The sequence below is a fragment of the Crassostrea angulata genome, chromosome 4, assembly GCF_025612915.1.
Source record: "Crassostrea angulata isolate pt1a10 chromosome 4, ASM2561291v2, whole genome shotgun sequence".
In the NCBI taxonomy this organism is placed as follows: domain Eukaryota; kingdom Metazoa; phylum Mollusca; class Bivalvia; order Ostreida; family Ostreidae; genus Magallana; species Magallana angulata.
In genome coordinates this window covers 23304442-23327266 of record NC_069114.1, presented here as the reverse complement: position 1 = coordinate 23327266, position 22825 = coordinate 23304442, and the positions used below count along the sequence as shown (strand labels likewise).

General features: G+C 33.1%; 1 protein-coding gene across 6 annotated transcripts in view; it reads right to left on the bottom strand.

The window, feature by feature from the left end:
* Nucleotides 1-22825, bottom strand: part of LOC128181529 (growth hormone-regulated TBC protein 1-A-like) — a 172693-nt gene that overhangs the window by 31442 nt on the left and 118426 nt on the right. For all 6 annotated transcript variants that reach the window (XM_052849958.1, XM_052849960.1, XM_052849959.1 and 3 more), the window contains 2 exons: nucleotides 7338-7456; nucleotides 3196-3292 (listed from right to left, as the gene is read on the bottom strand). In XM_052849958.1, coding sequence (XP_052705918.1) covers nucleotides 3196-3292; nucleotides 7338-7456 — 216 coding nt within the window. The remainder of the gene's footprint in view (nucleotides 1-3195; nucleotides 3293-7337; nucleotides 7457-22825) is intronic.

Here is a 22825-nt window from a genome sequence, read left to right as displayed (position 1 = left end):
TTCCCGAAAGTGACGGAGTTAGGGGGCTATGCGATATCATTTTTATATGAGTTATAATAGGAAGGAAGGAGTATTTCTTTCTTAATGTATTATAATGAATACATGACCTTATGGGACTGTTCTGGTCATGAAGCGATCAGGAAAATACAAAATATCTTCTAATGTCATTATGATGCATAATCATATATTGACTGTTACTGGCAATATATAGGGTTTTGAAATTACTATATATCTCAGAAACTGTTATAATCATGACCCCTAAACCATATATATTCATGTTTCTGATGTCCAGGGGCATCAAATGATATGTAGGTCATGGGCCCTGTGGGTGGTCCTGACCCCCTCAAACAGCAAGTCCCTTAATATCTTCAAAACAGTTGAGATCCCCACCCTTAAACCATATATTTTCTTGTTCCTTGTGTCAAGGGGCATCAAACGGTCTGTAGGTCATGGGCCCCGGGGGTGATCATGACCCCCCTCGAACAGGAAGTGCACGAATATCTCGAAAAATGGTTGAGATCCCCACCCCTTAACCATATATATTCTTGATCCTTAATGGGCATAAAAAGGTATGTAGGTAATGGGCCTCAGGGTTAAATTTAATTTTTCAAAACCGTAATGCACATCTAATGGACAGTTCCTATTATATACCAAGATATAATGTGTCTATCCATTAAATCATAAAAGGAGTTCTAGGATCTATGTTTTTTTAAGTGATAAACGTCAATTTTCTGCTACTTTTAGACTCCTTGGTTGAAATTTAAATTTTGAAAACCTTACTGCACATCTCTAGAACGTCCCTATCATATCCCAAGATATGATGTGTCTATCCATTAAATCATAAGAGGAGCTCTTGGATCTCTGTTTTTTTTTCAGTGATAAAGTCAATTTTCTGCTACTATTTGACTCCCTTGATGAAATTTAAATTTTTAAAACCTTATTGCACATCTATAGGACAGCCCCAATTATATCCCAAGAGATGACTTAGCTACTCCAAAAGTTGTAAGAGGAGTTCTGGGAACCATACTTTTTTTGCACAAAAACGGCATTTTTTGTTGCCCACTGATCCCCTTAATAAAATAACTAATTCTGGAACCTGATCACACCTCAATATGACACCCCCAATCATATTCTAGAAGATCATTTGGCTACTGCCCAAAAAAAAATGATGTTTTTGAAACCAGTTTTTTTGTTAAAAAAAAACGTCATTTTTCAGCCATTAAATGACCCCCAGGACAAAATTGAAAATTTCAAAACCTTATTGCGCATCCATAGGATACCCTAAAACATATTCCAAAAGATGATTTGTCTACTGTTGAAAATGTAGGAGGAGTTCGAGGATAAAGGTTTTATGTAAAAAAACGTCATTTTTTACCAATTATTTGACCCCTAGGACTAACAGAGAATTCCTGAAACCTTTTTACAAAACAACATGATACCCCAAATCAAACTCCAAGAGTTCAGTTTGCTGGTTTATAAGATGTAAGAGCAGTTTGAGAAAGTTAAATGTGACAGACGGACGGACGGACAGACGGACGGACGAAACAGGGTAACAACAATATACCCGAACTTTCTTTAGAAAGTGCGGGTATAAAAATAAGAATACTTAGTAATCTTAATCAGCACAATAATAGAAAGGTCTTCCGTTGAAATTATTTGATGTATTAATACATTTTATAGACGAAATGTTTTGTAATTGTGTTAACTAAAATGACAAATAAAATCAGTCTCTGTTTTGTATATAGTGTATTTTGGTGGCATTAGTCCAACTCAACCATGATGTTGAGGATTTCGATTTTTTTAAAAAGATATTATAACTGTAAACAAAGGGTTTTATGATTGTTTTAGCATAAATTTGGCAGTGTTATTTGCTAATTACAAGTTACCATCAAATTCACTGTTATAGACATCGTTTTGTACAGCATATGTTGTTGCATCACCCGTATTTATAACCCCTAAAGACAAGAGGCATAAACTGAGTTTGTGAAGACGTCTTTAGAATTAAATCATTATCATTTTATTGCCGACGATTAAGAACTCCGTATACAGGGTGAATTGAACTTTTTGTTCAGAGAAAATTCTGGCGAAGTTACCGATCAAAAAGTGTTTCCCCCACTTCATCCTTTAGGTTAGTCCTTAGGTTGTACTTAAATTACTGTTTGTAGAAATTATGCCTGTTATGAAAAAGACATGCTTTTATTTCTTTTTTATCTTAATTACAGAAAATTTTTGAGAACATTTATTTTTTTTCCACATGACCAGTCGGGCTAGTACACAGACATTTTAACCAGACAAAGTTGGTCGGACGTGCCTTAGTGTCAAAACCTGCACTAGTTTCTAAGGCGAATTTTTTTTTTAAATTGGATTACGCATTTTTTAGTTAAAAAATTGGGTGGTAGGTCGAAAAAAAAAAACGAAAAAAAACCCCTGGCAAACTTCAAAAAAATAAAATAAGTCTTATGTTTTGTTTGATTTTTTTTTTTACTATTCCATGTACACATGCGTAAGTGTGTCTTTGGGCCACTTTCAGGGCATTCTGAACCGCAGGTCTCACACCTTTATTGACACACGATTTACTTTGATTTACTTTGAAAACTTTGAAACATAATATGTGGGTTCTTTCACTTTCAAGAACTTCTGACACCGCTTGCCCAGTATGTGTCGGACAACACTGATTCAAGGTCTTAAACGACAGTTTAATGTCATTTTTTGCAAATGACAGGTAGTATGCCATTTAAATGATAGAACACAAACCATCGTTAGACAACATGGCACCTGTGTGATAGAGAACTCCGTATTCCAAACCCGATCAATTTTAAAACTGAAAGTGTAAAAGTTTAGGTATTTTTTTCGTGAATGAAACCAATTTATGTGGTTTTTATTGATATTTTTCACCAGTCATTTTATTTTTTGTATTTCTTTTAATTTATGTCGGTCAGTAAAAATAAAATTGGAAAAAGTGCATTTTATTTTTTTTCTAAAAGTAAAATAAATTCGGTCGGCGGATCCGTAATCCCACTAATAAAAAAAACGTTCGCCTAATTGACAATAAATTTTTATAATATACACATAGTTAATAATATTGTAACAAAACATTTTGGATTGTTTTCAAGAAATTCTGTGGTATCAAAAGCTCCATTGTTTTAAGGAAAAGACCTGTGTTGATGACAAACTGTACTTGTCGTTTTGACTGACCTGGTAATATATTGTTCATCAAGCTGTCCATCAACCAAAACACATTCTCTTCATCCTTAACAATTAACAGAAGCAACCCAGCGATGAAGTTAAGTCCCTGAAAAATGAATTTAATTGATAAATTGTACGGTAATCAGAAGAGCAATTAATCTTACAAAGTTCAGTTTAAGCTTTGTAACCTATTGTGACTAACAATTGAATTGACCTATAGGGCTGGTATTGGTTTCTGTCTTTACAAAAAACATATCGATTTACGTACCACTTCTTGAATTTAGGCCATACACAGTAAACTCTTCAGTTCTAGCTCTCAAAATGTATAGTGATTAAAAAAAAAGTTTCACAGTCATTTTTTTTTAGTTATTGTTTTTATTAAATTTTATATTTTCCGTTTACTTTCTATAATAAGGAACATATTCTTTTTATGTGTTTATTTGCAGTCAGGGACATATTAGAAACTATCGAAAGTCTTGCATGACGTGATTTCATAGGACGCAAACCCTGCAACTCTTTGCTACAAATAATGCACTTCGCCTTAGTTTTTCAATAGAAATAACAGGAAGAATGGTGTTTTTTGATGTAGAAGGATTTTTACCAGGCATTTGAACACTATCATCATTTAGTGTACATTCAACTGAACTTTTCTCCGTATTAACAGATGCATCCTTCGAATAAAGGGGCTTACCTAATGCCGGGATGACAAGGGGATGGATTTCTTGAGAAGATGTTGAAAATGTGAAAAGTTTACGAACAGACGGACGGACAGACGGAGAGACGGACGACAGACAAAATGTGATCAGAATAGCTCACTTGAGCTTTCAGCTCAGGTGAGCTAAAAAGAAAAAGTAATGCCCAAAGATGGAATCCAACCAGGGCACAAAAAACATCACGTTACATAGCTACCGGTTTAACCTACTGAGCCATCCAGAACTTAATTACACTCCTCAGAGTAAATAAAGACCACTATCATGATAGAAATCACTTTTTCCGAAACTTTTGTTGGTTTTTTGCAAAATTTGGCCCCAGGGCCAGGGTGCCCCTAAAAAAATTCAATTTTAATTTATTCCTTTGAACAAAACCTATCATAATATCTTATTCGGGGCAGGCCAGTCCTGAATACCGAGATAATAATGAAATTGCAAGAGCAATATGATAGATTCAAAATTCAAATTTGAAAAATTTATAAATATGTAAGATAGAAAATAACGAAAAAAAAATTTTGTAATGATTTTACTTCCGAATTGAAATGTATCAGGTGTTTAACCAATCAGATGCCTCTATTTTTTACCAATCAATGATAATCAGTATACCCAATAGAAATGATACATGATTAGACCAATTAGTGAGAACTTGCTGGGTATGTATACAGCCATATCATTCTTAGTCAGTCTTCTGTAAGTGAAGGACTAACGAGTCTTCTGGTGAAACTCTTCGGTAAGAGTTCTACAGAATATGCAAGGATTTGAGGTGTATCGGAAAGCAACAGAATTGTTAGTTAGACCACTCAGTTCTAACTCTGCTTCTTCGTAACTTGTGTCTTGGTGACTTGATAGTGTCTTTGTGTCTAAGTGACTTTCGGCTGACCATGTATTGGTGAATTGATAGTGGTTGTGTAGCACAGTGGTAGCAAACAGAATTGTTTGCTGAAACCCACAGTCTATGGATAGGTAATTATAGGTTGATTTTGTATTTTCATTCTTTGTTAGTTGTTCTACAATCAAATAACCAAGCCCTAGGAAAATCTTCTGACAACTGCATGTTATATTCGCAGTTGAAGGCCAGCTTTGTTGCATTTGTTGATTATTACTTTATTCTTAAGAAGGAAACCTAAGCAAATTAACTCACAAATTACTAGGTGATTATTTTATTCGTAACTTGAAAAACCGATACACTTTGGTTTTCAGAAGTAATTTTTCCCGGTAAATCTATCACCTCTATAGGTCAATTCAATTGTTATAGAGATCGCAATCGCAATAGATCCTTTTAAGTTTGACCGAAATCTGTAGCTATGCATTTGAAAAATATTGAATAGATTCACAACTGTTACAACTCATTTCCTAATTAATATTTGGTTGTTTTACTGTCTTTATATATACATTCAATAACTAACTTTACTGATCTTGAATTACTTTAGAACTTTACTAAGTCACCAAGGATTGTACAATTAATAAAAAAACACATAATTTCATATTTTGATAAACTACCGGTACTCCAAAATAGCAAAATCCTATGGAAAAAATAGTACCATGATAATCTTCAGGTAATTTACTACTGATATTGTTTTTTACTTGCCTCAGTCCAAACACGCTCCCAAACAAACTAGCAAACAACAAACTAACAAACAATCATATAATTATACAGTACTGGATGATATCCCGCGCAGGAATATACACATTCACATTAATATGATGCTTGATTTTTTTGTTCGTTCTTGTATCTACTGTGTCCAACCATTTTCCTACAGGCCTCTCAATCCTCTATAATTGGAGCTGATATTAGGCCCCATTCCCAATTTGAAAAAGGCATCTTTTTTCCCAAAATTTGAGATTGCCTAAAATTAATAAGACGAGAGAAATTTAATTTTTAGTTTTACGGATCCGCCGACCCTACAAAGATTTTGTAAAAAAAAAAAAAATGTAAAAACATTCGTATCTTCCAAAAATTTTCCAGAATTTTCAAGTTTGACCGATCATGGTTTTAAAATTACTTTATTTTATTTCAAATCTGCAAAACGTTTGACAAAGGGAGATTTTAAAATCAAGTGTAAGCGCGTCTCTATAACATGGAGTATTTAAGATGGAGGTCAGCCATGCATGGTTTGGCTTAAAAGTTTTTATGAAAAGCAAAGAAAATGTTATCCTGAACAAGTTTAGTAAGGTCAATACCAATGATCTTGAAACAAACACAAAGTACACAGTGGATAGTGGACAAATTAAACTTAATATTATAAGTTCAAGCAAATAATATGTAATTTTGATTAATAAAAGTTTGCCCACTGTTTGCTTGTTTGTTTTTTTTTCCCCTCCTCCGACCCAAATTTTTTACAACAAAATCCATAAAACTAAAAATTAAATTTCTCTCGCCTAATGTAACTTTAAAGAAAACCATATAATACTTGAGTAAATCAAAGCAATATGACAAAACGAATTTTAGGAGGCTTCAAAATAAGCACATTTTGGCATATTGAGCTACAAAGGCAGCAACTCCTGCAAAATTGCAATGAGGGAAACATTAAACTATCAAAGGGTCACCATTCAAACATTTTAGAATCTACCTTATCTGAGGATGGTGGCATACTAATATCCCAAATTGTAGTTCTCTGGAAGAAGATTTTTCAAACATGTTTCCCCAAACATTTCTATGTTGAACTTAAAACCTTTCTGGGGTCTTTGATTTGGATGAAACAAACAATCAACACTATCTGATGATGCTTGTATAGTAAAATCAAAAACTGGTTTTTCAGAGAAAGACTGTTAAAAATTTCATCCATTTGTTTCTTTTGTTAAACTTTGAACCCCTCCAGGGGCCCTTGCAGTGGCCGGGGAACACAGTTTGAACAATATAGAACCTAGCTATCCTATCTGATGATGCTTGCTTAGTTAAATATCACAGATTGTAGCATTGTTACACTAGTTCTTAAGAAGATTTTAAGCATGCTTCCCTGCATATTTCTATGTTGAACTTTGAACCCCTCCTGTGGCCACAATATTTATGTCAGATGTCACAGTTTAAACAATTTAGATTATTCACTATATGTAGAGTAGAAGATTTTGATGTAAATATTGGCATTTCTGAAAGTTGTTGAAGAGGGTTTAGCGTTGTGAATCCCCTTCTCATAAGAATGTTTTATACCAAGTTTGATTAAAATTGGTCCAGTGGTTCTAAAGATGTTAAAATTTTACACACTGATGAATGAGCTAACTAAAAAACAGACAAATGGTTGAAGGACAAATTGTGATTAGAAAAGTTCAATTGAACATTTGGGTCAGGTGAGTTAATAAAACAAATTTTTCATTCAAATTCCAATTCAGTTATTTGTGCCACTTAGCATCAAGTTCCCATACTCATTAGGTAAAATAAGTACACTACAGCCCATGATCTACATGTATATTATCATCTCTTTCATGAGAGCATGCTTAAATTACCTGACTATAACCTTTGTCAGGATTGTAAAGGGATGCAGCAACCAGTACATTTCTCAATGGCCTCTGTAAACCATCCTCTGAAGAGAAGAAAATGTTCTCTGGGAATGTCCTGTGCAGGTCTAAAATAGAATTAAACTAATCTAAATCATATTCATACATGTAAACTTTTGGAAATATTCAAAGGAAATTTTTTATGCTACAAAGAAGGTGTAGCAGTTTGTTATGTAGCTATTTTCCCTAAAACTGTTCCAGATAAGATGAAAAATATTAAGTAATAGAATGTGATGTAAACATTTTTTAACAAGCAATGGTATATATGAAGCAATTTAGAATTATTATACCTGCACTTTCTAAAGAAAGTTTGAGTATATTGTTGTTACCCTGTTCTGTCCATCTGTCTGTCATGTTTTACTTTCTCAAACTGCACATCTTATAAATCAGCAAACTAAACTCTTGATTTGGGGTGTCAAGTTGTTTTGTAAAAAAGTTTCATAAATTCTCTGGTAGTCCTGGGGGTCAAATAATTGGTATTGGTAAAAAATGTCCCCCTCATCCAAGCATTCCCCAGGATGTGATGGATGAGGGGCATTCTTGGAAGACAGCCTGAGGCTGAGGAGTATCAAGTAGCATTATTTTCTGGCTATTCATGATGCTCGGGATCGCCCTTCAAAAAAAGCTAAAAACCTACCTGGAAGTGACGTCACATACCGTATAAATAGTGCGTCCATTGTGATAAACACTCATAATTTTAAAGCAGATTTATTGTCAAATATGTATTTTTATTTGAGGTGGGATAAACAATTCTCAAAACCCATACAAGGAGGGAACCTTGATACTCCTCAGCCTCAGACTATCTTCCAAGAAATTTGCCCCTCATCCATCACATCCGGGGGAATGCTTGGATGAGGGGGACATTCTTTTCATCCAGCCTTCGGCATATCGAAGTATCAAGTAGCATCTTCAAAGTATTTGACAATAAAATAAAAATCCTTCCAAATAGAGAAGATTTTCAATCAATGATTTAAATAAATTAACATAGACCATTTTAATAAATCAACTTTGGTTTCATCATGTGGAAACACAAAATTGCTCGATCATCTTAGCCACAAAACACATCAAATGTACCCATTATTTTCCCCACCAATTTCTATAATAATTGTCCATATTGTGGTTGCATGATTAATGTTTTCTCAGAAAATAATGTTTTAAAACCATTCTGCCTCATTTCTCTGTGATATAAATAAAATACATTGTTTGTAAAATCCAAAACTATATCTAATTTTCTGTCTGTAAGATGTTAATAGAAAGAAGAATGAATTGCATTCATTGAAATGTCAGATTTTACTGTCTGATATATAGGATACATATACACATATAATACAGCTATAATGTAATTAAATGTATGATATTCTAGCTTCCAATGTAATGTAGAAAACAAATGTTTTCTTCCTTGAATATAAAGTATCATATTCATGTATGATTAAGTTTTGCAACATAACTAAGGTACAATGACCCTCTGGTCAGAAAAATATTTACTCTTCATGAATTACCTATATGTCAATCATTCTTTTATAAACTAAAATCATATTTATATATACATGCATGTCCTATTTTGTCTAGCTCATATAGCTTTATATTAAGATAAGTTAAGTTTTCTTTGAAACTTAGATATTATCAGTAAAAGAAATAGTATTCACTTGTGTACAGAAGGATGTCAGGTATAATTTGTCTGATGTCTTTGAACATCAACATTCCTTCCTTTGAAAATTCTTAAATCAATATCTATGACTTTCCTGGTATGTGGTATTTATACATGCAAAAATCAAAATGCTAATCCTTCATAACACGTCCATTTTGATATATTAATACACTGTATTACCAAACTCTGCATGAATTAATTAGTTTTAAGTAAACTAATTTAAAAACTTGCAATCTTTTCTAAATTTGATAATTATATCTTCAATATGAAATAAGTTAATATAAATGACCTATGTAAAGATTTTAACCTCTAGCTAGGTACTGTCTCTTAAAGAATATGGAATTCATATCCCTTACAGAATTGCAGCAGATACTGCTAAGGCAGTATATGCTGCAACAGCGCTGCATGTAATTATACTTAATATCTACCTATATCTTTCCTATTTTTATTATTTACAATGCTTTATGAATTTATTTCTAATGATAAAGTGAAATTTGGGTGGCCGTCGATGAGTTTTAAGCGAGATACAGGGCTCACAATTCTTTGTCATGTAAACAAGGATCGTGCCTTGTTTTTGTTTACATAGGTTCAATATACCAGTAAAAATTCCTTTTCAAGATGATTTGTAAAAATTCTTATTAATTTTAAGCATAAATAAACAGTTCTTACCGATTAACAGATTCATTTTAGGTCTAAAACTGGAATTTTCACTTCAACATTCAAAATGTAAACAAAAGCTTTGTTTACAATATAGCGAGGATTTGTAAGATCTGTAACTCGCTTATAACTCAACAAATGTCATTCAAATTTTGATTGCCTATTAAAAACACCTTACTAAACATTATAAACATTAAAATCGAAAAAAATAATTTTTGAACAAAATCGTGACCATGCCCCTTTAAAACATGAGGGGGTTAAAATCATACGGACATGACTTGTGTAAGCTGCGTACTAAACAACTCGTACGTTCCTTTAATTCTTGTGGCTAGATTCTGAATATTTATCAATGACATCGTTAGTACCTTAAATTCAGTCTAATTAAAAAGAACTAATTCATTATAATCAATTAATGTTTTGTATGTTTTATAAAAGTTCATATCAAACCAAATCGAAAAGTCCCAATTTATCAGAATATTTTGTCACTGTGTTGTTTGATTCTATAACGTCATTTCCGCCTAATGACTACGCACTTTTAAATGAAGCAGACGGATCTTCAACACGTGTTATGGAACATTAAAAAATCACAATGTTGCGGCAGTTGTAGCAAATTCTCTGTCATTTTTTGGCACAAAGTCCATTAAAGACACATAAATCAATAAATTAAAATCTCCTAAGTTATGTACTGCAGGACTAAATCCATCAAAAGTTTACCGCTTTAAAGCCTTTATTTTAAACTATGGAAAACTCTAGAAACCTTCCGAAAACACCAATTGACCAATCATATTTCATTTCTAACAATAGCCATCGTGTTTTTGTTCAAAGCGAGGCTTGGGAAAACCTTACTTAACTCGCTCTCGGAAAAACGACAATAGTCGCGCGTAGCAGTGGCGGACCTGAAATTTTAGCGCGACAATTGTCGCGTGTAGCAGCCTAAGGGTTAAAACAAATATATATTCATATAATTGGAATATTTACTGTAGAAGCTACATACAAGTAATTTGCCTAAGTGTGGTGTGACCCGATTTTCGATCAATTGGGCGATTTCATTCATCTTGAAAAGGGTTTCCCTCGCATGTCATACTAAATATACTGTATTTTTCGGGGCATATGTCGATGTTGGGCATAGGCCGAATTGCTAATTTTTAGACAAAATTCAAGAAAAATCCTTAGAATAGCCGAATTGGGGGATAAGCCGATTTTCAATCGATGATTACTATAGTGAATGTATATATGACCGCTGATTAAGGAAGTCATCGTATTAAGTAACTATATACTTTCAGAATATCGATGTAGAAAGTCAAAAGAATAATTAAAGTTATTAAATTTGCTTAACATATATATTTTAAGCAATTTCTAAAAATTAATCTGTATTTTGTGGCTGTTTGGTCTCTTCCGTATTTGTCGGTGTATCGTTATGTATTGTAATTTTACATAGTGTAAATCTAATTGCAACACCAACCTCCGTGGTTCGGTCTGGTAGAACTAAGTATAATATTTTACCAAACCTTTTATATTTTATTAATACCTTATTGCTAAATTTCATTTAATTAAGTTATACTTTGAAAGCTACTTGTAAATACGGGGTATGGCGTCCATTAGCTCAACACGTGGTTTCATATTCAACAAGAGTTATCCCCCGTAATCGCTATAAATGAGAAAACGAAATACCAAACATAAAATATGTAATTTGTGTTCTTTCCATTAATTAATTAAATAGTGACTTGCCGTTAAGCAGAGAAGTTGTAATGTTAAAAACACATTTAATGCAATGAAGTGTAACGGTGTACACTACGTGCCCCCAGGCTGTGTTTTAGTCACGGGTTTCACACCTTTGTATATACACACAACACCAGAATACCGTTATTTCATCCAACAGAAAATTAATTGTAAAAACACAAAGCATTTGATTTATTCTACACCCAAGACCAGTAATTCCCACGAACGCAGACATGAAGAATTCACAAAAATTCCGTCATATTACATTCTACATTCAGTTTCGTTTTCTTTTTTACAACACAATAATAGTTTCCAGGGTTCATACACGAACGTGGGAAAAAATTCTTTTGATTGGGGTTGTTAAGAAATACCTCGTACAGTACTGCACATTTTATTACTCACGATGTCATTACAAAAATTATCAACAGGACAACTATCGAACAATAGTTCAAATGGATGAAAAGACCCAACCCTCAAAGTAAACTGCTACCTTTGAACAGTACAATGGATAAAAACAGTGGATTTTATATTTTACTGTTTAATTTTTTCAACTTTGAGTCTACGATTAGCAGATCCCGGGGGATAGGTCGGGGCTCCCTCATCAGAGAAAAAAAATACTGGCCTATATGCCCCGAAAAAAACGGTACATTAAACAATTGCTGGTCAATTAAGTGTGTAGTGTGTATGTTAATATGATAGATTTCTTCTAAAACATTCAATCCAAAGTATATATAATATATGTAGTTCTTAGTTGACATCCTCCCTATGGATCTATGCCGATGGATTTATCTCTGAGATCTCAGCCCTTGCGTAAATGGTAAAGAAGAACTTGGCGCCATAATATGTCTCATTCATAATTTTTGCTCGCCGATTAGTGGGCGAGTCCAAGTTGGACCAGAGCACATGGTGTGTAGGCCTGGTCTTACCCACTTTTTTTCACAGCAGACGTTTTCTTCACTGTTCGTATGAAAATTAGAGATATCATGGATCTTCCACTTTTGACAGAGCATGTGATAAATGAAACCCAAAAATAAGTAATTCTAATTGAATTAAATTGAAGCTAAAATTAAATTCCCCCTCCCCTCCATGGATAAGGATTTTCAGAATTCCCCATTTTTTAAAGTGCTTGTCAAGATTGTTTGGATGAAGCTGCCCACCTAACCCCCCTCCCACACACACTTTCAAAAACGATGCTACATGTACATGATTGAATATCCTTTCCTATATAATTGGAACAAAATAACAAAATGCCTTTGATTTTGCATCTAATATAACAAATACAATATTTAATTTTGCTGTTTGAGATTATTTGATACATATACATTCCTAAAATAATTTAAAATAATGAAATGATTTAATTTCCAGTGATATACATGTACACGCACTCGATCGAAGAAAAAGATTGAAATTGCTACTAAAATCTGCACATTCAGTTTAATAATTTATGATCTGCAGCGAAAATTAAAATTCATTTCTTATAAGATAGCCCAATTGATACATGCATGCTTCCATTGAATACATTTGGGTGGTCAGGCAAGCTTTTTGGAAAGCTATTACTTGTATAATATTAAGGTCAGGACGCAACCTACATGTACTCCATTTTTTTCCTATCTCCACAATGTGACAATTTCAACTTCGTTATTTCATAATTATATCTTTATGTTATATGATTCTTTTTTTTGCTTGGATATAAAGTGTTCAAATGAAAATATATATTAAATTATGACTTTACTTATAAGCATTCAAATGCATTTTGCATGCTTAAGGAAAATTCTAAATATTCTAGCTCCGAAACGAGCCTGGTAATGCACTTTGAATATAATTAACAGGTTTAAATGTTAATAAATAAGGAATGAAATATCAAGGAAAATTATATAAAATTGAGGAACGTCTCGTCTGTCCTTAATGAAAACAATATAAATAGACATCATATATCCCATATCAAACAACATATTTGAATCTGCGAATCTTTTTAATGAATTTATGAACAGCGGCAAATTCTAAGGTAATGTTAGCTGCAAGTCTGTATAGCCCTTGTATGAAAAATTTCGGATGGTAGTCAATTTTTCTAGACTGAGAGCTACATATATGCAGCTAAGGTAACTAATAGTGCTTCCGATGAAATACTTTGTTTAGTAATGCAAGCTTTTAAAGCCCCAATACTTCATCTTACATTCGCTATTTGTAGAACAAGCAGAACCAGTATTTAGTCCGACCCTCACTGTATACATTGTTCGAGTTTAATAGCCCTAGCATTTCGTTGCTTTGCTTGTACACAATATCTTTTAAAAATTCAACACATAAAGTGTTTATCTATATGGCTATTAATCGGTATGTACACATTGCGTACACACGTGATTCAAAATACCCCAAATGGAAAACGGTAAAGAATTCAGTCATTTTAAAATCTACATTTTATAGAATTTGTAAAAAATACATTGCGGGTCTGAATGTTTGTTAATATGTCAATCTATCAATATACAGTTTGTTAATCATTTTCGATTGCTAAGGCTACAGCGTATTTGATGAACATTAAACAACATTTTTTCCATGCAATTTTTCCACAGAAGATAGCGGTTACAATTATAAAGCACAATTAATTTAATTATGTCTTTAAAATTGTGTATGTAACAAATAATTTACAAATTGCTGCTGTAGGTTGTTTGATATTTTCGTTGTAGATGTTTTGCAAATAAAAAATGCGAAATGCGGGGCAAGTCATAATTAGTATCCCTAATAACTGTAACTTCCATAAAATAAGCGGCTTTGGATTCAAATATTATCGTATACGAATATTAAGTTCACATTTTAAAATCATCTCCACGATGATAATATTATCTTCATCGTATATCAGTATTTTGTTTTGCTTTAAAAGAAATGTTCTATCAGAAGCAATCCTGTGTTCTTTTAAATTGCCATCGTACATTTGCCATGGCAGTAATACACATTATGCTTTATATGACGGCCGTGTATTGTAGAAAAGTGGAGTTAAGTAATTACCATGCATTGGAACCATTTTATTAACACATCTCCCAGTACTGAAACAATTCAAGATGTCTTAATTTGTTACAGTAAAACAGTGGGGCGTTAAACATGTGTACGTCCAGCTCTACAAACACAAGCACTGTCGTCTGGGCGACTGCCTGAATACAGCTAGCGACTTTGCTATCGATCGGTTGCCTATAAGTGAGTCTCGTAATGCATCTAAATATAGAGAGGAACACAGTTTTGAATCAAATATCAAAAATAAGGTCATAGAGCTTCATCTTTATGAAATGAAAATGTATATATGAATAAAAACATTTGGGAATTCTATGTGGAATCATCTTTACGCACTGCATGTATCAGTTAGTGCATTACAAGAAGCCCTTTCATAACTTCCTAAACGTGCACCCCCACAAAAAGGGACCGAACTGACAAAAATTGTGTCTGCAAATACTGACTATAAATTACGAAACCATCACATTGAATACTACGGAAGGATTCGGAATTAATTTCTTTACAACTTTGCTTCAATAATGCATTAGAAATTTTTATTTCTTTACAGGTTATTGACAAAAAACTTTTGACGCCTCTAACTCCCTTATTATAGGGGCCAGCCCCTTTTTCTGTATACTAAATGAAAGGTCTTGGTTAGAACAAAAACTTTTAAGATACATCTTATAACAAATTATATTAGGTAGAAAACTTTAACGAAAAATACGTGAAATTTTTTCTAACCTTTGTTTCAACACCTATACAACTCCTTTTATTTGCATTTAAACAACAAATGAAATATGTCTTGCACCTATTCAAACCAGCCAATCTTTGAGACTCTGCCAGTCATCGTTAAAGCTAAACCCACCGGACAAAAGAAGTCGTTAAATTTTACTAAAAGGGGAATAATTCACAACCAGATGGGGATTTTCATCAGGTAAATTATGAAACGACAACATCGCACGGCATGTTATTAGACCTAAAAATTTCAAATCAATCGGTGAACAAATGAGCGAGATATTAGGAATCAAAGTTGGCATCTAGAAGAAAAAATAAAATAATAAGAAATCTGAATTTTTTTTTTAGAATAATAGTAAGCTCTTCCTCTCAGAAGTGGAAGACCTTAACTAAAGCATGACCTCAGCTTTTGTTCAAACATACAGTAGCACTGGGCGCTTTTAAGCTCTGTATCTTGCTTATAACTCGAAGCTTGACTCTCAGGTTTGATAGAAATTTGTAAACAATTAAAACAATAGAAAGATGCACTAAAACAAAGAAAAAACACAATTTATTTTTCATTATATACCGTATAACGGGTAATTTTTACTACTGTGATTTTTTACGAATTCTACTTAAAATAGGGCGATTTGAATTTATACGCATTATTTTTTTAACGAATTGGACATGTCCGTAAAATTTAAAATCATTTGGGTAAAAAAAGGGGGGGGGGGGAGGGGGGATTTTACCGTGACTTTGTTACAGTTAACACACATACAAATCAGAAAATCGTTTTTCTGTTAGCTTCGTATCCCCGTCATAGTTATTGACTGAGTGATTGAAATCTAGCTAATAATATGGCATTATACGTAGTTTTAATAAATACTCAAGACTAAATAGAAAGATCTGAACTGTTATCACCACGTGACCAAAAACGCTCAAATATACCTACATGTACAGCCGTCAGGGACTGAGCTGAAGGTAATGAACATTACTCTCATACATACGATGTAGAAAATTTACGTGCGGTGTTTTTTTTTTTACTTCTGTAAAAATTTACGCGTTTAATTTTTACGGATTTATAAAACTAGTAAAAATTAGTAAAAATTAGCAGCACGTAAAAAATACCCGTTATACGGTATATACTTATATTTCTAGCAGCGAGAATAATCTCAGTTTAGACTGAAATTGCTGAGCATCTTAATAAAACATGTTGCATTTATCAACCATTACGTAGAGATCGTACCAAATTACATGTACCAACATAATGAATAGTATTCTAATATATATGTTGTTGGTGCATCAGATTTTGCGCACGTACATGTAAGCAATCAGCTGTCTGATTTACCGGTCTACACGTAAAAATCTTAAATTCCGAAAATAAAAATGACGGTTCCTCTCAAGTTAAAATAAAACTAAAAAAGAAACTTATAAACATGCTATGAAAACGAAAATCAGAACAAGCTAAAACCACCATCACAAATGAAAATGTCAATGCAATGAAATATTTAACCTCAATTTACCTCACATAAACGGCACAAATATATTTGGATGTTTTAAATATTCCCTTCGCACGTAAACTGTTGCACAACAACCAAATTCATCTCCGTTCAATTTAAAGATGGCTGCTTCTAACAAAGACTGGTCCTCTGAATTAGGTCACATACCACTAGTTTAACCCCGTGCTCATTGACCGCGCAAGTAGTTCCATTCTAAAAATTTATGTAATATTTCAAAAATTCCCAGGGGTACTAAATGGTCAAATTTGCCAGGTTCCTTTCATGGCATGGATGGAAAAAAGAAGGTTTGAAAAAAAATACAGGAAGGAAAAAATGTAGAAAAAATATCTTTATACGCTCAATCGAAAGGGTGTAAAGAGGCCAATGTTTACACAAATTCCAAAGTTAAAGTGAATTTTTCATGGTAGGGGTTAATTTAGGGACCATATCTCAGTCCCCTCTTGATTGATTTTCCAGTAGTTTGGATATGTTGTTGGACTAGTGTCATTCTATAGGTATGCTGTATTTGAACTCATTTGAGCCGGTGAAATTTTTTATATGATTTAATTGTTGTATAAAGGAATAAGAGATGAAAATAATTGTGGTCTGTGTCCTATTTGAACTGGTTTTCGATATATGAAATATCAAGCCCGAAGTTAAACTGATTGATCCCATTCTATCTGTCTTATTATTTTTTTCATAAATTACTCAGATTTGAAACAGAATTAGCCCTTAATTTTTGCAATTTATATTTTCCTTCCCATAAGGTTGATTTATGCTAAATAATATTGAATTTGACTCAGTAGTTCTTGAGAAGAAGATTTTTTAAAATGCACCCCCCTTTTTCTACAGTTTCGAGGTTTTCTCCATTTTGAATAAAGATCGGTCTTTCATTTCTGCAATTAATATTTGTGTCGTAGTTGTCATATACTGTATTTTTCGGGGCATATGTCGATGTGGGGCATAGGCCGAATTGCTAATTTTTTGACAAAAATTCAAGAAAATCCTTAGAATAGCCGAATTGGGGGATAAGCCGATTTTCAATCGATGATTACTATAGTGAAAGTATGACCACTGATTAAGGAAGTCATCGTATTAAGTATATACTTTCAGAATATCGATGTAGAAAGTCAAAAGAATAATTAAAGTTATTAAATTTGCTTAACATATATATTTTAAGCAATTTCTAAAAATTAATCTGTATTTTGTGGCTGTTTGGTCTCTTCCGTATTTGTCGGTGTATCGTTATGTATCGTAATTTTACAAAGTGTAAATTTAACATTGCAACACCAACCTCTGGATTCTGTCTGGTAGAACAAAGTATTATATTTTACCAAACCTTTTATATTTTATTGAATACCTTATTGCTAAATCTCACTTAATCAAGTTATACTTTGAAAGCTACTTGTAAATACGGGGTATGGCGTCCATTAGCTCAACACGTGGTTTCATATTCAACAAGAGTTATCCCCCGTAATCGCTATAAATGAGAAAACGAAATACCAAACATAAAATATTTAATTTGTGTTCTTTCCATTAATTAATTAAATAGTGACTTGCCGTTATGCTGAGAAGTTGTAATGTTAAAAACACAGTTAATGCAATGAAGTGTAACGGTGTTTAGTCACTACATTCCCCCAGGCTAAGTTTTAGTCACGGGTTTCACACCTTTGTATATATACACGACACCAGAATACCGTTATTTCATCCAACAGAAAATTAATTGTAAAAACACAAATCATTTGATTTAATCTACACCCAAGACCAGTGATTCCCACAAATGCAGACATGAAGAATTCACAAAAATTCCGTCATATTACATTCTATCCGGTTTCGTTTTCTTTTTTACTACGCAATAATAGTTTCCAGGGTTCATACACAAACGTGGGAAAAAAATTCTTTTGAATGGGATTGTAAAGAAATACCTCATACAGTACTGTACATTTTATTACTAACGATGTCATTACAAAATTTATCAACGGGACAACTATCGAACAATAGTTCAAACGAATGGAAAAAAACCAAACCCTCATAAAAAAACTGCTACAACAGTACAACGGATAAAAACAGTGGATTTTATATTTTACTGTTAAATTTTTTCAACTTTTAGTCTAAGATTAGCCGATCCAGGGGAATAGGCCGGGGCTCGCTCATCGGAGAAAAAGATACCGGCCTATGCCCCGAAAAATACAGTAAAAGTTTTATATTTTGCGTATCTATATTTGGCGCGCATTGACAATGGAGCATGTATGAGAGATGAATGAGTGAACTTATGAATGAGTTTTCGATAGTCACATGAGGATTTTGTTAACAGGTGTATGTTGACCACTTGTTTATTCTTTACTACTACTATTACAGCTGACCAATAGAAATTTACGACTGAATCCATTAATATGCATGACTTTAATTACTCACTATAAATAGCAAAAATCCCGCCAATTCCCCAACCCCACGACTTTTACCTTCATGGTAGACACAGTGAAGTGTATCTTTACCTTACCTGTACAAGATATTTTATATATTTTGTTAACTCATAGTTCTGGATACCTGGTAAGCTTCCGTTTACCTTGTAATTGAAATAAATTAATTGTAAATTACTTTTAATTCATTTTATTCAAATATTCTAAATTACCGTGCGATGTTGCGTATGAATTGTGTAACTGATTGTGAGTGTGAGTTTGTTTGTACTTATAGGTTTTATTTGATAATATACAATCCTCGAAATAAAGAACCAGTGAATTAATACAGCTGAAATCAGTAATGGTTGAAATTGGCCATTTACGGCAAGCGGTTTTAGAGAAGAAGTTCAAAATGTAAAAAGTTTACGGACGGACAGACGGACAAAATGTGATCAGAATAGCATACTTGAGCTTTCAGCTCAGGCGAGCTAAAAACAATGCTTCTTAATTCATTACATGGAATTTATCGATTATTCTCGAGTACAGTACATGTATGTTTTGTCAGCGATGATGATTTGTGCTGAGGTCCAAACACTGTTCCACTTCTGGTTTGCCAGGATAAGTGCATAAGGGAGTTGATTAAAATCAACAAAATACTGTTTTACTTCCGGTTTGACAGAGTAATTGCATAAGGGAGTTGATTATAAAATCAACTCCCAAAAAATGGCACAGTAAGATCCAATTACATGCTTCAGATATTTTGACCATAGGTTTTGAGTGTTTCTAAATTCTGTTTTGAAAAGTGACCATCATCCAATTGGCAAAGTGATAGACTATATTTAAAGAATTGAATTTTAACAGAGAGGATCACACCATGTTTATATGGTTGTTTTGATTGAAAAAACCCAAAAATATCAAGAAAAAGCGATTTTGGATTTTGTAGATCAGTACTTGAAATGTGAAAAGAATGAAGATGAAGACTTGACAGAATTACACATGCATAAACATTCTCAAACATGCAAGAAGGGAGGAAATGATGTAGCATAATCCAGTGAAAATAATATGCAGTAATGTACAATACGCACCCCCCCCCCCCCCCCACACTTTGGGCCTGGGCTCAGTTTCATCGCGGAAATACACTACCGGAAATAAGAAAAAAAATTTGTTTTTTTGATACAGATTTATTGTAACTAATACATCGCGGTAAAATCTTTATTTCATCATCAATGTTTTAAATAGATCTAGTATTAAATTAATTACCGTAAATTAAATCAACTACTTTAACATACGTATATAATTGTTTAGTCATTACAACCCATGTGTAGTGAAAAGCGGACGATGTATAGCTATGGAGATGATGGACCTATTTAAATTCTAAAATGATGCCAATTAAAGTGATCAATTAGAGGTCTGGAACATATGAAAATATGTGCACAAATAGTCGTGTTGTAAATAGTACACATAACGTTAGCCTAAGGGGAGTGTCCGAGATACCCAAGGTGTCAAGCGTTAGCAGTGGGGGAGCACAACAATGGCTTCAATTAACGGAATAGGTTATAGAATTATTCATATTCATAATTATTAGCAATAAATCAATTATCATTGCATGAAAATGGTCAAAAATGAGCCACATGATGTGTAACCTGTTTTCAAAGTTACAAATAGCAAGTGGCCATCCAAGCCAACGGTTGTAATGGCGGCGTACGAGATAAAGAATAGGAAGTTCAAATTATATTTTTAAAGGCCATTTTGAAACAGTTTATTGATTAACAGACTTTAAGTATACATTTTCTTTAATAACATGCTATAACAATGATTTCCTAAGGGTTAAATATCAATATATATGTGATAATGAAGTAATGTTACAATGTATAGCGGGGTATCTGTTCTGTCTGTGGTCAGCATAGATAATACGTCAGTATGATACCCCGTGCTTTATCTAGGGGTAAAATATGTCAAAATCCTATTGGGATGTATAATATGCACCCCTTTTTTATGGTAAAAAATGCTGGGAAAAAAGTGTGTATTATATTCACCGGATTATGGTATGCAGATATGGCTTTCCACTACCTCTGTTTGAAATGTCTATGGTTCTAGAACCTTAATTAAGATGCTGATGTTGACAAGTACAGGAAAATGTATGATAAAATTCAGAAAAAGTTAAATGATATGACGAAAAATGGCCGTGATTTATCATACAGGAACTCCTACATTCGGTCTTAGAAATATCTGAGGAAGATTACATCAAATGCATTAGAAGTTCATTGAGAGGTCCAAAGGTTTTTCTAAAAAGAAAGCTATGTGATATATGAGAGTAAATTCTTACAACAGTGTTCTAAATGCTTGAAAAGCAAACATTGACATGCAATTCATCTTAGATCCATATGCCTGTGCATTGTATATTGATCCATATACAAGAAAATCTCTATGAGGAATAAATGATTTACTGAACAGAGCTGCAAAGGAAGCTAGAGAAAGAAATCTTTACATAAAAAGACAAGTGCGTCATATTGGAAACCATTTCCTCAACGGCGTGGAAGTCGGAGCACAGGAAGCTGCATATTTAGTGTTGCAAATGCCAGGCCCTAACAAAAGCATCGGGTTCAGAAATGTTGTATCTATCAACACATGTCTCTCTGATGATAAAGTAATTCTCATCAAAACAGATGCTGAATTGGAAATGTTGATACCAAATTCTACTTATGTTAAATGCAGTAATATGATTAAAAGGTACGTGATACGACCTAAACAACTTCAAAACTGGGGTTTAGCTGATTATGTATCCCAATTTGATGTAGTGTTTCCAAAAGAAAGTGAAAGCACATTCCAGGAAACAGAGATAAATGATGGATGATGAGTCACATTTGACTTTAATAAGAGTGATAAACTCTAAAGAATGGCATTATCATCAAACGTCGCAAAGTACCAAGAGTGATTAGATGTGTCCAGTTCAGTCTAAAAACAGACCCCAAAAATTACTACAATTATGGAAAAGTTAATGTTGTTTTTGCCATGGAGAGAGATGAATCAGTTGATCTGTTGTCTGGAACTGACACTTTTGAAAATTCATTTAGTCTTAGAAAGTCTTTTTTGGCTCATAAAATCAAGAAATATGAGTTTAATGCTGAACTGCTAGATGTAGCATTACAGATAGCAAATGATGATTCAAAAGATGCTTTTGATGAATTAGCACCTAATACTCAGCAAACAGAAGCAAGAGATGAAGCTAAAGGATCTTTTTAATCAGAAAACTTTGTTTAGTTTTATTAATCTTAAAAGACCAGTTAAACAAAGAATATATGATATTGGAGCAGATGTTGGCATCCCATCACAGGGGCATCATATCCACTCTAAACTCTATGACATATAAATAATACACAAGGGAAGAATCTAAAGTAGGACACGATTTGTTAACAATGTTAAAAAACAACTTACTTGACAAAAGTTCCACAAATGCTCCCACACAAAGTTGCAAATGTTGTCAAAAAACATGTTCACATTGAAATATTCCTCATAAATTTGGTAAAAAGCATTTTTATCCCATTAAAACCGCTGTCTGCTGCAGACACACAATCTTCACCCAAGAAAAATAACTCTGTACTTTCGCCATCCGAAAACTCTCGTGACTCTCTTTATATATACAGTAATGATACATTGTAAAATTCCGAAAAAACATCAATAAAAAAACAAAGAAATAAATTTTATACATCTGCAGGTCTGAACTTGTGGCTGGGGTACGGGTGCATTTTGAATGATGGGCAAGCTTCTTTTAAAATAAATAAGTAGAATTCAGTTTAAAATGTCAAACTATAATAAAATATG